Source organism: Limanda limanda, chromosome 21, assembly GCF_963576545.1.
Source record: "Limanda limanda chromosome 21, fLimLim1.1, whole genome shotgun sequence".
NCBI lineage: Eukaryota > Metazoa > Chordata > Actinopteri > Pleuronectiformes > Pleuronectidae > Limanda > Limanda limanda.
In genome coordinates, this window is record NC_083656.1 from 2,334,419 (window position 1) to 2,349,073 (window position 14,655).

Genomic DNA, 14,655 nt, shown 5'->3' on the forward strand with positions numbered 1-14,655 from the left:
GTGAAGTTAATTTGCTTCAATCTGTTCATTACACATTAAATAAACGTTAACCTTTTTAACAATTACGTATTTAAAACCACTTGAGGCATGTAAGCATATGATTATGATAATTGATAAAGCAATAGGTTTTTTTGTGTAGTTTCAAGGTTACTTACCTCTAATGAGTTCAGTGTGAAGATCAGGACCATCCTGGTCTTCGGGTAGCATGCAGCCTCCTTTCAGACTTCACTCGACGTCAAGCATCCTACGTCGATTATATATAGTCTATGGCTTTAATTCATATAAGCAACATCTTTGTGTTGTGCTGAGTGCTAAAGCATGTGAAACGTATTTCAAAATAGGATTTCTGCTGCCTGCTGGCACTCAAAATGCAGCCCATAATATATCTTACTGGTCTATATAGGCCTACTGCTTATAATAATCAGCTGCCTCTATTTTTGTGACGGTGACATGACGTCATACACAATTGCCCCACCAGAAATTTCAGGCTAAAATCGCCACTGGTCGTGTGTGTTTGTTTTTGCACATTAAAACGAGACTTTACTGAAGTTTGGACTCAAGGATGAATTTGTTGGATTTGATTGTTGCTCAGAGAAACCACGAGCAGATGTAAACTGAATTACTGAAGATAAATACATGTAATATGAGTATTTTATTATTAATGTGATGTTTAACAAGTCCTGTTAATTCATTCATTTTGGAAGATTGTGATTTAATGGATGAAAAATGTGATTGAAAGAAAATCCAGTTAACATATAAACTTGCTCCTGCTTGTTTGTAGCAAAAACAATGTCTTAAATTTATCATTATTTAATTAGACGTGATTAAAACGATTAATACACTTCTGCAAAGTTGTGGAACTGCTTTAACTGACACTGGAGAAGAGAATGAATCAATAAAACCTAATTCAGCACCTGACATGTTGTTATAATAATAAATATAATAATGATAATCACTGGGAATTCTGAAATCCCTCTACACAATATCTTTTGTAAAAATACCTTTTGGATTTTTTTTAGCTTTTTGACATCTTAAATCCTGGGCGACCTCTCCAAGATTCGATGTCAAAACAAGTTTAAACTGAACTTTTATTACTATTAATATGGAAATCATCCACAGAACATTGAGAATTAAAAAAAAACACTGCCAGTTTTCACCTTTTGTGACGGTCACAGTGGAATGTGAATTTTATTTTGAAAAGGCTCCCTCGAACAACCTAAACTCGTCAGGTTTAATTTCTGTAACTTTATTCTGACGTCAGCGTATTTCCGGTAAATGTGTGGGGCGGTGATAAGCGTGAAGGGGGGGCGGGGGGGCGGGGTCTGCCTGGACGCGGATGATTGACGGAGGAGAGCTAACGGGACAGAGGAGCTGCGGTGACCGAGCAGAGAGCTTCATCCCGGGCAGAGGGAGAACATGAGGTCGCTGTGGTTCACATGGGGTAAAACCGTTTAGTTATTAATATTCATCCTTTTTATAGTTGCTTCAGTTACAAAGTGAGAATTCTACTGTTATTAATGACGAGTTATTAGTTCATAAGTTGTATTTAAAGATTTAATCTCTCGTAGAACTGGAAGGAAAACACTCTTATTTAATAGATAATAGATAATTAGTGATGAATCAGTAGTTTTAACGCTTTAAGCTCAGTTCTTTATGTGATCAGCTTTTTAAAAAGTCTTGACCATCAGTTACTTCAGTTACAGAATCGTTAAAATACTTAACAAATGTTTAAACTGTGGTTTTATTTCAATAAACACGACACTGTAAAAGCTGCAGTTCTGTGATCTGATCTCATGTAAGATTCATGTTGGAGTTAATTAGTTATTTTTTTAATGCATCAGTTTCATCCGACGTGTGTCATGATTAATTAATGACCTTAGAAGTTATTAAAGAGATGATTTGACAGTGACGTGATAGAAAGTTAGGCCTCATCAGCCCTTCTGGTTTGAGTCTTTTCTCCTGGAGTCGGTGGGATTACTGAAGTGGAGCCTGTGTGGTGTTTTAAAAACCCTGCAGACCATCGTCTCCACACTGGGAACGAGTGAATAACGCTGCTGTTGTTGCCTCTGTGCAGTTTGTGTGGTTCACAGCTCGGATCTGCTGTCTCACGTGGAGCACTACGAGGTGGTCCGACCCCAGAGGCTGCGGGGGGGGCAGAGGAGCAGCCTGAAGGAGGAGCAGGTGACTGCACCTCCTCACCTGCACAGACACAGCTCATTCAAACACATTGATATTAGAGTTATATTTAAACATCTGCTCGTCGTTCAGAGACAAATACCAAAGCTCTACATTCATCCAACAGTTGTTATAATTAAATCATTAGAATAGAGAGGAGGTTTAACACGTAACTCAGATATGGAAAATGGTTTTAAAGACAAAATGTCCCTTTCTGTTTTGACTCAGTGCAGCTCTATTAGCGAGTGTTCTCTTTACCATTTAACATCTGTAACAGAGAGAGAGAGAGATTCTCTGAAGTTCTCGTACGTCAGTGAAAACTTGAACGCAAAAGTGAAAAGTAAAAGACTGTGGTTTCCCTGCAGCTTTATCCTGACACAGTGCAGTACGAGTTGGCCATTGAAGGGAGGACCCACACTATTCACCTGGAAAAAAACAGGTACACACTGTTTTTTAAATATATTTATATAGATATCTATATAAAGTACCATTTCAGATCCTATATAAAACATGTAATGTGTAAAATATCCGTGTCTTTTAAATCTTTCTTGTATATTTGGCAGTAATCTCATCGGGAGAGGCTTCACTGAAACCCACTATTCAGGAGACGGGAAACGAGTCACCACGTCTCCGAGTGAGGTGAGAGCTCCTCTGATCAAGAATTAGATAAAGACAAATCATCTCTTTCTGTTTTGGTTCTGTTGGGATTTCCAACTTTTAACTATAGGTTGTGTCTGACAGAATTCTAAACAAATAAAGATAGAAGCATTTCAAATTATATTTGTACTCTTAACAATAAAGATAGAAGTATTTTTAGTTAGATATTAGGCCTTCATACAGAATATTAGATTCTCAGAATGTTCAATCTTGAAACTAGCTAGAATTATGTGTGCGTCATATTGATGGTCAGTCTCACAGCTGTCTTGATAGGAGGTCAGACAGAGTGACGTTGTTGACTTAATTTTGTATGTTGCTTTGGTTTCGAGGATCCGAATGTTTATACAGTCAGGATTGTTTTGATGAAGCAGAAAACATAATAATCTTTTCTCCAATTGTAAACACCTTTGGCCGACATTGCATCTGCTGGTTCAAGGTCTTTTATCTCCCTGTTCTACTTCCGTATTCCAAATGCCAGGAGGATGGATTACGCCTGCGCGCTTCCGAGGAGGAGGAACGAAGATCTACTGTTATAAAATGGACAGACGCCGGATGTTCAAGGCGCTCTGATGCAACTAACGTGTTGGAAGCCCATTGCTTTGCTGTAACATGTTCATTGCTTTCTAAATAAATATTTTGATTGAGCAAACCGAGTTCGGCTCATCTTCTCTTAAAGAATAAAAGAACACGCTTTAACAGTTTCAATCCGGGACATTTGAGTCGGTAGTTGAGAAATGCGTTTTCTGAAGTGACCTCGTCTTTGACCTCGTGAGTGTTTCTTTGGTGCAGGAGCTCTGTTACTATCACGGTCACATCGCAGGGGAGCCGGACTCTTCGGTCAGTGTCGGGATCTGTTCTGGAATCAGGTGAGAGTCTCTAAACTTACTTTTTTACATAAAGTCCAGAGAAAGTGTCTGAAGTGCTCGCAAAGTTGCTTCAGGACGACATCGCTTCGTGTTTCCTGTGTTTTCCAACCTGTGTGTGAACGAATATAAAGTCTCTCTCTCTGTTTGAATTGATTTCAAAGATCTACAGACTAACAGCTAACTTCTTATCTTCTGACCTCTCAGCGGCTTCCTTCGATCCCGGCAGCAGGTTTACCTGATCGAGCCTCTGGGACGGTCTGAGGACGGAGACCATGCAGTTTACAGACATGAACACCTGAAGATCAGTGACAGCTCCACGTCGAACCCCAGCATGATGTACGACCAGGACCAGGAGCAGAACCAGAACCAGGACCAGGGGCCTCCCCTTGCTGGTCTCTTCAGGTCCAGACCCTGGGTAGGTTTTATCTTGTCCTTTAAATTTAAACCTGCATTAACTGATGTTTTTTTTTCCATTTGAGTCTAAGATTCACTCGCTTTTATCTCAGCTCCTGGTCTCCACCCACTCCTGAGGGAAAGATCTGCTTCCCCTCCACCTCGTTATCTGTTTAATTCTCCACAGCGGCTTTAAGTGTGTGTGTGTGTGGATGTACTGTATGAGTATATTTAGTATTGTGAGTTACAATAATTACATTTATATAAAACCTCCTGAGTTTTCAGATTCTGTCCTTTTTCTTTTTGCCTTTTTAAACGAGTTGATTTATTGTAAGGTGATAAAATAACCATATTTACAGAGTATAAATATAAAAAACAGGTAATAATATGGTGAAATAATGAATGTTCTGTGTGGACGTTCACTCATTTGGTGTGATGGTCTGTTTCCTTCCAGAAGACGAACCCTGTCACTCAGAGGTTTGTCGAGTTGTTTGTGGTCGTGGACAACGCGGAGGTAAAAACCTCATTTCAATTGTTTTACAGGTTTTATTCCGTCGCTGCACGAATCTAATCCCGTTTCTCTCCCTCCAGTACCAACGATATGGAAGTGAGACAAAGTCCCGTGTTCTCGGGGCAATAAATCACGTTGACAAGGTAAATTATTCTTTTTAAGCTGGTGTTTTATTCGCTGTTTGTGAGGCAGCTCTTATTCATTCCTGATAAATGCTCCCCCCCCCCTGTTGCCTGCAGCTCTATCGAACTCTGAACATCCGGGTCATGCTGGTGGGCCTGGAGATCTGGACGCACAAAGACTACATCCAAGTGGAAGAAAACTCAGAGACGACTCTGGACAACTTCCTGTTGTGGCGGCAGGCCGACCTCCTGCGGAGGACGCAGCACGACAACGCCCAGTTTGTGACGTGAGCATCAGGGATGGAAACGTGTGCAGGTTGAAGGTCGAGCTGCAGTTTGACCTGATGTCAGATGTTTGTCCTCAACAGCGGCAAAGACTTGGAGAACAACACGGTGGGGCTGGCTAATAAGTTCGCCATGTGCACCGGAAACTCCGGAGGAATCAACCAGGTACGACCCCCGACCTCTGACGTGTTTTTGTATTTTATGATAAATTCTGCAGGATTTAAAAGACACAGCTCTGCGTTTCCCCGCCAGGATCACCATGACAACCCGATAGGCCTCGCCTCCACCATCGCTCACGAGATGGGACATAACTTTGGTTTGTCCCACGATGCCCCAGGCTGCGTGTGCGGTCCGTTCCACAGCAGCGGCAACTGTGTGATGGCCGACAAGCTCAGGTGAAAAACACTAATCTGATCCACTTCCAGGGACACAGAGAACATTTCTGTATTGAATGTTGGGAAAGATCAAATTTCAGAACAAGCTACTTTATGAGGCAGTAAGAGTCTTCACCTGCAGCTCCCCTCGTGGGGCTGAGGTCAGATCCCTGCAGGTTCAGCACCGGGAGGAGAAGCTGAAGCCAGAAGGGCGGATGCAGTTCGAGCTGTAGATCAATGCCCATGGGTTTAGAATGATGTGATTTTAAGATGAACTCACAGCATTTTCAGGCGTCCAGTGAATCGTGAATCATCCGTGAATCTCTTCGCTCGTCCTCAGGACAGGAAGTCAAGCGTTCCCGGAGTTCTTCAGCAGCTGCAGCGTTCAGCAGCTCGCTGAGTTCCTGGAGCGAGCTCAGCCCGGCTGCCTGGACAGACCCCGAGGCGTCAGGACCATCGCTGTGGGCCCCCGCTGTGGCAACGCCCTGCTGGACCCTGGAGAGGAGTGTGACTGTGGCACCGTGGAGGTGAGACCTCTGAGCCGAGGCTGATGGAGCAGAACAGTCCTTTTTATTAGAAAGTATTCAAATGTCCTCTGGGGAAGAAGGGTCCCATGTGGGTTGCAAAATTCCGGGAATATTCAAAGTTGGAAACTTTCCATGGGAGTTGACGGGAATTAACGGGAATATACGAGAATATACGGGAATTAACGGGAATAAACTGGAAATGTTGTGGGTAATTTATACTAACTGTATTTACCTTGTCATATACAGACATAAATATAAACATTTAGTTTTGTCATAGGCTGATTTGAGCCCTGAGGAAACTTTGGGCACTTGACTATATGCTTCTGCATCGTTGTGTCATTCTTAACATAGGTCTTTGCACAGTATTTGCAAATGTACACAGCCTTTCCTTCTACATTGGATGGGGTGAAATGTCTCCACACATGAGAGAGTGCACGTGGCATTGTTCTGTAGAATAAGATGAGAAAAAAGTTTGTAAAAAAAAACACTAATGCAATGCCAGAGATATAAATAGTTAGCCAAACAATTGGAATCGTCTGTAAACATATTTTACAATTGATGGATAAATGAATGGAAATAGTCTAGATGAACAGATGAACAATCCTCAATCAGCATGCTAATATATTTTCCCAGTAATATCATGGAAACTTACCTGACTAGTCCTTCACTCTACAGCAGGCCTCAATAGCCCTGCTGTAGAGTGAAGCATGCTGGGAGTTATCTGTGCATGTGATGGAAGAATGCACAGTGGAGGGTTGAAACTCAACGTTCCATGCATCTTTAAAATAGAGTTTTGAATGATGTTTTTATTGCTCAGCGTTAAATTTGCATAGTTTTGTTTTTTTTTCAAAATTCCCAAAATTCCCGAGCTAAACATCCCATGGAAAGTTTCCGGAAACTTTCCGCCCCTTTGCAACCCTAGTCCCATGTGGGTTGTTCTCTAGCTGTGGCTCCTGTGAGGTTACGGTTGATAGAAACAAGTGATGATCTAATGCTGAGCTGCAGTTTGGCCTCAAAGAGTTAAAATAGTTTTCCTGTGCGCTCACGTCTTATTGCAGACAACTTGCTGGCAGAGACGCTGCTTGTGTGTTAACATTTTAACGGTTTGGCATTTCTTCAGTGCAGCTTTTGTTCTAGATGTAACTGGATCCTGAAACATGTTGTGTTTTCTTTCTAGGAATGCCAGAACCTCTGTTGTGATGCCTCGACTTGTCGTCTGACGGAAGGATCTCAGTGTGCTCATGGCCCGTGCTGCGATAACTGTCAGGTACTTCAGGCTCCTGTAATCGAGCTCTGTGTTGACGACCAAAACTGAGTGAAGCAGAAATCCATAACCTGATATCAACTCAACTCACACATAGTTCATCGTCTGAGATGAAGTGAGAAACATACGAGTCATTCTGTGGTCAAGATGGCCGACCAGACTTTCTGACGTAATAGAAATTCCTCCGACAGCTGAGAATCTGAACGCTCGTCTGTCCCACGACAAACAACACGAAGCTGAAAGTCAACTCTGAAACAAGTCACGTCTCAGAGTCTCAGGCTTGGACTGTTTGTCCAACTTCAGAATCTGAAGCTGCTCTTTCTGAATGAAAATCCTGAATGTTTGTAGAGGACATTGATTTGTCAAAGACCAAAGTCCCACGGTTTCGCCCACTGGGGACGGAGGAGATTGGAACCAGTTTTCATTGCGACCCATTGAATGCTGGTTGAGTTGTTTCAGATCAAAGCTGCAGAAAGGTCAAACAGACCCACCCTGCGACGGGCAGAAACTGGGGCTGTGAAAATAACGACAGGACAAGGTTTCAATCAAGCGTCAGCAGCAGCTTGATAATAACAGGAAACCGAGGGTGATGCCCGTGAGCTGTGACCACATCACAGGAAGTCAAGTCAAGAGCTGGTCCAACCCATAAAATACCAGAGCAAACAAGCTAATAATGTTCACTGATTAACCACCAATCTCTTCATCTGTTCCAGTTCCAACCAGCTGGAGGTGTGTGCAGGAAGTCGGCCGGCGACTGCGACCTGCCTGAATACTGCACCGGCGTCTCGGGGGAGTGTCCCGAGGACAGCTTCCAGATGAACGGCAAACCCTGCTCCGAGCAGGCGCCGGGCTACTGCCACGACGGCCAGTGTCCCACACACCAGCAGCACTGCTGGAGGCTGTTTGGACCCGGTACAGTCCCCACGCCGCCGTCAGTGTGGTCGTTCACTCTAACAAGAAGGAACTTAATAAAGAAAGGAATGATATGAATATAAACACTGAGCTAGCGGCTTGAAATGATGAGAAAATATGTCTGTGCAGCCAAAATCCTGACCTTTCATGTGTTCGTGCTAACAACCCTGGATGTCTTCCGTCCTCAGGGGCCAGAGTTGGACCAGATTTGTGTTTCGACCTGAACAAACGAGGCGAGGAAGGTTCAAACTGTGGGAAAACCAAACGGGGCTACATCCCCTGCACGGCGCAGTACGTACCACGGCACCGAGCGTCCTGCCGCTCGACCACAATCAAGGGAACTTGGCTCCCTAAGGTTTTCAAAGTGCTCGATCAACTCACTGATTCAAATCTTCTCTTCTTTTTGTAGGAATTACAAGTGTGGGTCTATATTTTGTCTAGGAGGGGGCGAGTCCATCACTGGTAAGAGGGCAGGGTTCACTGTGCGTGGCATGGAGTGCAAACTGGTGGTGGATGACTTCACCAGGAACCTCGACATGGTGCCTACAGGAACCAGATGTGGACCAAATAAGGTAAAAAGCTCGGGAGTAGAGTCACGTTCTGTAAAGTTCTTAACAAGTTGGACTGAGGAATGCTCGTGTGCTCAGGTTTGTCTCGACAACAGATGTGTGGACATATCAGTTTATGGGAAAGAGGAGGAATGTTCAAAGAAATGCAACAATAACGGGGTGAGTGAAGAAGAAGAAGAAGAAGAGGAGGAATTCACATGTTCTGGACCAAAGTTCTACTCCGAGTGTTTGACTCATATCTAAAATTACTTTCTTCCTTTAGGTGTGTAATCACAGGAGCGAGTGCCAGTGCGATCCCAGCTGGGCTCCGCCTCACTGCGACGTCCGCTACGCAGATTTACCTCAAGGTACGGAGCCGGAGCCGGTCCCCGGACTTTATTTTATATCTCATAATATAATACAATCTTATCAGTTTGAACTGAAGGTCAAACTCTCACTGGGCGGTTCAGGAAGAAACTGGTCACACCTGATGGTTGAGTCATTTTTTCCAGTGAGCTAAAAAAAGGATGATTCATTATGAGTGTTCTCCCAGTGTAGACATAATCCTTTTTTACTGGTTTCTTCAACTTCACCTCATTTAAAAAAACCTCATTGTCTTGATTCCAGTTGAAATTAGAGAAAGTTTATCAATCAAACTTGATGATGGAGTTTGCAAAGTTATTGAATCTTCACCATGAAAAAGAAAAACTTCCAACAAAATTGTGAAACTTGATCTTTGTTCAGAACAAAGAAGTAATGAAATGTGTTTTGACCACATTATGGTGAAATGTCCAGATTACCATCAGGAAAGTGACAGTTTGTCTTCGCTCTTTCTTCACCGAGGCGTTGAGAAAGAAGCGGTGAACATTTCTCACGTCTTTATCAGTAAACACCAGATTGGTCCAGGTTCTCGTTTTCATGCGACATCTCCTTTCAGCGATGGAACTAAAGTTGTCTCTCTGGTAAGCTGTGAAAATGGCCTCACACCATCTCAGTCTCCTCCCTGATGTGAAGGCAGCACCGTGGGGGTGTGGCTCTGCAGATAGAACTGACTGATGAAGCTTTACATTGAGTCCGGAGCAAAGTGGTGAACATGTTTCTGACCTGCCGCTGGCGAGGCTCGACAAGAACATCCCACCAGCTTGCTGTAGATGATGCAGACAGTCTAACTATCTTGTTCCACATAAGATGAATTTACAAGCTGTGTACAGTAGGACATTGTGTGTATATATAGCATCTGAAAGCCTGCCTGTCTGTGCCTGCAGGTCAGAAGGGAACAATAGTCGGCGTGTGTGCCGCTCTTGCCGTCCTGCTGCTGGTCGCCGTGGTGATAACGGGTCTGATGTGCTGTAAAAAAGACAAAATGGAAAACTACATGACGAAAAGGTTGTTTCTTAAACTTTTAATTCAGCGACACGTGTCTGTTTCCGTCTCTCCCACTTCCCGGCTGAATGAATTCTGTGTTTGCAGGAAAGTGCATTCGGCTCCAGACAAGTTGAACCCGATGTTCCAGGAAGCAGAGGTGAAAGAAAGACCTCAGATCAGTCAGCCTACTCTCATGGGCTCAACGGCAGCACAAGTCTGTGACCCCTTGATCCTCCATGTGACCCCGAGCAGACCAGCTCCGCAGGTGAGGGTCTCAGAGAAGGATTCACGATGTCGGTGCAGAATCATGTGATGATCACAACGTTTCTTGTGTTTCCAGCCACCACAGAAAGAGTCTCTGGTGTCGTCTACCACACACACTGAGCCGGTAAGCTTCAATTAAACATTTCCTGGAATGTGATCTCTTACAAAATGCAATCCGAGGAGTGAATTCAGGAGTCACAACATTAAACTGTTGTTTCCAAAAACAGCAGGAGATTGTAAAGTTAACAAACGCTTCTCGAAACAGGGTGAAGCTGTTTATTTGTTGGGACTCTTTTCAGATGTGTGTTAATATACGTTTGTTGCTCTGGAAACTGGAGAGTTGGGTCAGTTCACTGCTGCTTTCGGTCACTTTGTGTTTAAAATCTATTTAAATAAGAAAATATACAGAACAGACTAACAAGAATTTGTCCTTTAACTCTACTTTCTAGATTTCAAGACTGTGAAGATGCAAATAAACATCTATTGTCTTTTATTCACGGCTTTATAGTTTCTACGAAGATAAATATACTTGCTGAGAATCCAAATCAAAACAGAGAAAGACGGAGTAGAAACTTAAAGGATCGAGACATAAACTGGATCTTGGGGAAAAAGCACAAATGTCTCAGTTTCTTCTTCTTCTTCTTCTTCTTCTTCTTCTTCTTCCCTTTAGACAAAACCTCAACCTCCAGCAAAACCTCTGCCGCCTGTGAACAACCTACAGGTGAGTCGCACCTTCTCACCTGGTCAATCATTAGTGAGTGAAGTTCACGAGGACGTGAACAGGAAATGTCGTCTGGTTTTCTTTTCAGTACAAGGCAGCCAGACCAAATCCTCCTCCTGTGCCTCCAGTCAAGCCTTGTCCTCCTGCAGCAGCCAGAGTCAAGCCGTGCACTCCTCCACCCCCCCCAGCGAAGCCTCAGGTCCACAGACCCACATGACCTGTGGTCGCCCAGTATGACACAGAGAGCGACGCCTGGAGACGTTGACTCAGAGCGTCTGATCACATCCGACTCACAGCTTCACGGCTGCGGTGGGAAAAGAGAGTTATCGTTCACAAAGTTACAATCATCTGCTGCTGCAGCTGTAATTGTTGTTTGTAAAAAAAAAACATCCTTTGGTTGTAAGTGTTACATTAAATTATCTTTTATTAGTGTGAGGAAAGTTGTTTATGTTCTAGAGACAATAGAGAGTGAGCGTCGGAAGCAACGAGCCGAGAACGGGTTCGAACCATCGACGGCAGATTGACGACACAGCACCTCCCAAAAGGGAAGCCAAAGTATTTATCGCCCCCTGGTGGCTGGCTGCACTACAGGTCATAAACCCCGCCTCTATGACGTGTCGTCCATCTTTATTAAGTCTATGGTTCGTACCTGTGTGCCTTAACTGCGGTTTGGACTCAGCCTCTTTAGTCACTATTATAAAAAATACAGTTTGAATATTTAACTGTTTGCAAAAGGGCCTGTTGGAGAATTATCAGTGAGATCGAACATTGTTACCGAACCGCGGCTAAACCACTTGTTTCCACTGCCCAAAGATTTATAATTAAACAAGTTTAACCCTGATCAGCCACAAAACCAGTGTTGAATCCCATCGGTTTAGGAACAGGCCACCGTTCCACACCAGTTCTTCTTAAATCGTTGCTGTTGTGTTCTGAGCCGAGGGGCCGGGTCCAGGGAACAGTTTGTGAGGCTGAGTTCACCCCAGTGCTTTTTGTACAGTCCCTAAATCGGTCTGCACTTAGAGGTTATTTTTAAGAAGGGTTAGACCGGCTGGTGGGAGGCCCGATTGAAATTATAAGGATTATTCTGAGCGTAGTGAATTGGCTTTTTGACGGCTTTAACCCGCTCAAAAATCATTTAAAGTTTGCAGTAAATTAGAAAGTTGAAAAAATGTACGTATTCTGGAGTATTTGGAAATGGGCGTGGCAAAATGGCTCAACAGCGCCACCTGGAACGCAGCCCCTAGGTTTCCGGATAAGCGATCTTCCACAAAATCGGGACAAAGGTGTATCGTAACCAATCATAGAAAAAAGCCTCAAGGAGCATTATGAAAAACGCAACAGGAAGCCCGCCATTTTGGATTTACTGGCCATTTTGGCCATATTCCACATTTTTACTGTGACAAACTTGTCGTAGAGCTTTCATCAGATCAACTTAAAATTTAGGTGAGTGTCATCACAACAAGATGGAGATCTAAACTTGCTCGAATTTCAACTTTTCGTCACACTGTGCTACTGTGACGTGGCGTCAAAGTTTGGTTACACGCCATCAAAACACGAGCTTCTGTATCTCAGACATATTTGATCCAATCGAGTCCAAACTAGACGTGAAGGACAAGAGTCCCGCCCTGAAGACATCTACACAGAAATCATGATTTAAAATCACAGCGCCACCTGCTGGCTACAGGAAATGTCTTGTTTTTGGTACGTCTTACACTTGGATGTATTCCTCCTCATCCACTTTTCGCAACCATGTCAAACTCTGGCAAATGGGTCTCAAGACATTGATAATGTAGGCATAAGATTACTGTGACTTTTCATAAAGCGCATTATTAATGGCGTGGCATTAAAGTTCATCAACTCGCCGTGAAATACAGAATCGCTGTAACTTCCGTGTTCAGAGGTCCATCTCCCTCAAACTACATGTGTGTAGCAACAGCCCCCCCCCCCGAAGATATTCAGATGGTTACAGGAAGTGACATGTTTTAAACTTTGATGAACTGCTCTTGCCTGCTTACCAATATACAGCTCAAATGAGCTGTACATATAAAAGAACACTTCAAAGGATTTCATTAGGCAAATAATTCTTTGTTGTCAGTTTGGTTTAATGTCACAGTGTCAGTGATGTTAGAATCCTTTGATGTCTTAGATTTATAAGAGAGAAAAAATTGTTTTTGACCTGAACAGATCTATTAGTCTAGTATAGATAGCGATAGCACCACCTACTGTTGCTCTTTTCAATAGTGTGTTAAAACGTGGGGAAAAGAGGAAGTGAACAAGAGAGGGAGGAGCATCTGTTTCTGTTCAGAGGAAGAGAATCGGTTCTACAGTCACTGGCACTGGGACAAAGAGGAGGAGAGAGGAAGCTACAGCTGTCCTCAGTGTAGACAGACCTTCACACCGAGGCCTGTCCTGGAGACAAACACCATGTTAGCTGATTCACTGGATGAGCTGAAGAAGACTGGACTCCAAGCTGCTCCTGCTGATCACTGCTATGCTGTACCTGAAGATGTGGCCTGTGATGTCTGCACTGGGAGAAAACTGAAAGCTCTCAAGTCCTGTTTGAATTGTTTGGACTCTTATTGTGAAAAACACCTCCAGCTTCATCTTCAGTCAGCTCCACTGAAGAAGCACAAGCTGGTGGAGCCCTCGGAGAAGCTCCAGGAGAACATCTGCTCTCGTCACGACGAGGTGATGAAGATGTTCTGCCGCATTGATCAGCAGTGTATCTGTTATCTCTGCTCTGTGGAGGAACATAAAGACCACGACACAGTTATAGCTGCAGCAGAAAGGACTGAGAGGCAGAGAGAGCTCGGGCTGAGGAGACAAACCATCCAGCAGAGAGTCCAGGACACAGAGAAAGACGTGAAGCTGCTTCAACAGGAGGAGGAGGCCGTCAACGGCTCTGCTGATAAAGCAGTGGAAGACAGTGAGAAGATCTTCACTAAGCTGAGCCGTCTGATGGCGAAAAGAAGCTCTGATGTGGAGCAGCAGATCAGATCCCAGCAGGAAACTGAAGTGAGTCGAGTCTGAGAGCTTCAGGAGAGACTGGAGCAGGAGATCACTGAGCTGAAGAGGAAAGACCATGAACTGAAGCAGCTCTCAGACACAGAGGATCACAACCAGCTTCTACACAACTACCCCTCACTGTCACCACTCAGTGAATCTACAGCCTCTTCCAGCATCAGGATCCGTCCTCTGAGGGACTTTGAGGACGTGACAGCAGCTGTGTCACAGGTCAGAGGTCGACTACAGGACATTCTGAGTGAGACAGAGATTTTACAGATTGTGTCTCGAGTGGATGTTTTACTGCGAGAACCAGAGCCAGAGACCAGAGCTGACTTCTTAAAATATTCACAGGAAATCACACTGGATCCAAACACAGCAAACAAACATCTGTTATTATCTCAGGGAAACAGAAACACCCAATCACCCAAACAGATTCACTGATGTGTATCAGGTTCTGAGTAGAGAGAGTCTGACTGGACGTTGTTACTGGGAGGTGGAGATGGAGCCTGGGTGGATGGGAGGAGTTTATGTAGCAGTCGCATACAAGAATATCAGCAGAGCAGGAAACTCAGATGAACGTGTATTTGGATTAAATGATAAATCTTGGTACTTATATTCTCTTGTGGACACTTATAACTTTTATTACAACAGCATCAAGACTCGAG

At 43.9% G+C, this 14,655-nt stretch overlaps 1 protein-coding gene and 1 pseudogene across 2 annotated transcripts; both read left to right on the top strand.

Moving 5' to 3' along the window:
- Window positions 1–1,373: 1,373 nt before the first annotated feature.
- adam8b (ADAM metallopeptidase domain 8b) lies at window positions 1,374–12,102 on the top strand. 2 transcript variants are annotated; one of them, XM_061095485.1, is made up of 23 exons: window positions 1,374–1,441; window positions 2,075–2,181; window positions 2,541–2,614; window positions 2,739–2,814; window positions 3,622–3,698; window positions 3,903–4,113; window positions 4,546–4,605; window positions 4,683–4,745; window positions 4,842–5,011; window positions 5,093–5,174; window positions 5,262–5,404; window positions 5,724–5,910; window positions 7,088–7,177; window positions 7,888–8,086; window positions 8,275–8,377; window positions 8,496–8,658; window positions 8,734–8,814; window positions 8,918–9,002; window positions 9,900–10,020; window positions 10,105–10,264; window positions 10,340–10,387; window positions 10,934–10,984; window positions 11,073–12,102. In XM_061095485.1, the coding sequence occupies exons 1-23, from the start codon at window positions 1,417–1,419 to the stop codon at window positions 11,199–11,201; spliced, it is 2,505 nt and encodes an 834-aa protein (XP_060951468.1). In that variant the 5' UTR covers window positions 1,374–1,416; the 3' UTR covers window positions 11,202–12,102. The 2 variants fall into 2 exon arrangements, with proteins under 2 accessions (XP_060951468.1, XP_060951467.1); XM_061095484.1 differs by having other exon boundaries at window positions 9,900–10,264.
- A 1,252-nt stretch (window positions 12,103–13,354) lies between these two features.
- On the top strand, window positions 13,355–14,230 carry LOC133028303 (tripartite motif-containing protein 29-like; annotated as a pseudogene).
- The last annotated feature ends 425 nt before the right edge of the window (window positions 14,231–14,655 follow it).

Bases quoted from the DNA above. Each gene is read 5' to 3' on its own strand.
- adam8b (XM_061095484.1), top strand. From the start codon at position 1,417: ATGAGGTCGCTGTGGTTCACATGGG. The intron at 2,615-2,738 runs GTACACACTGTT...TATATTTGGCAG, and splicing joins ATTCACCTGGAAAAAAACAG to TAATCTCATCGGGAGAGGCT. The intron at 9,003-9,899 runs GTACGGAGCCGG...CTGTGCCTGCAG, and splicing joins CTACGCAGATTTACCTCAAG to GTCAGAAGGGAACAATAGTC.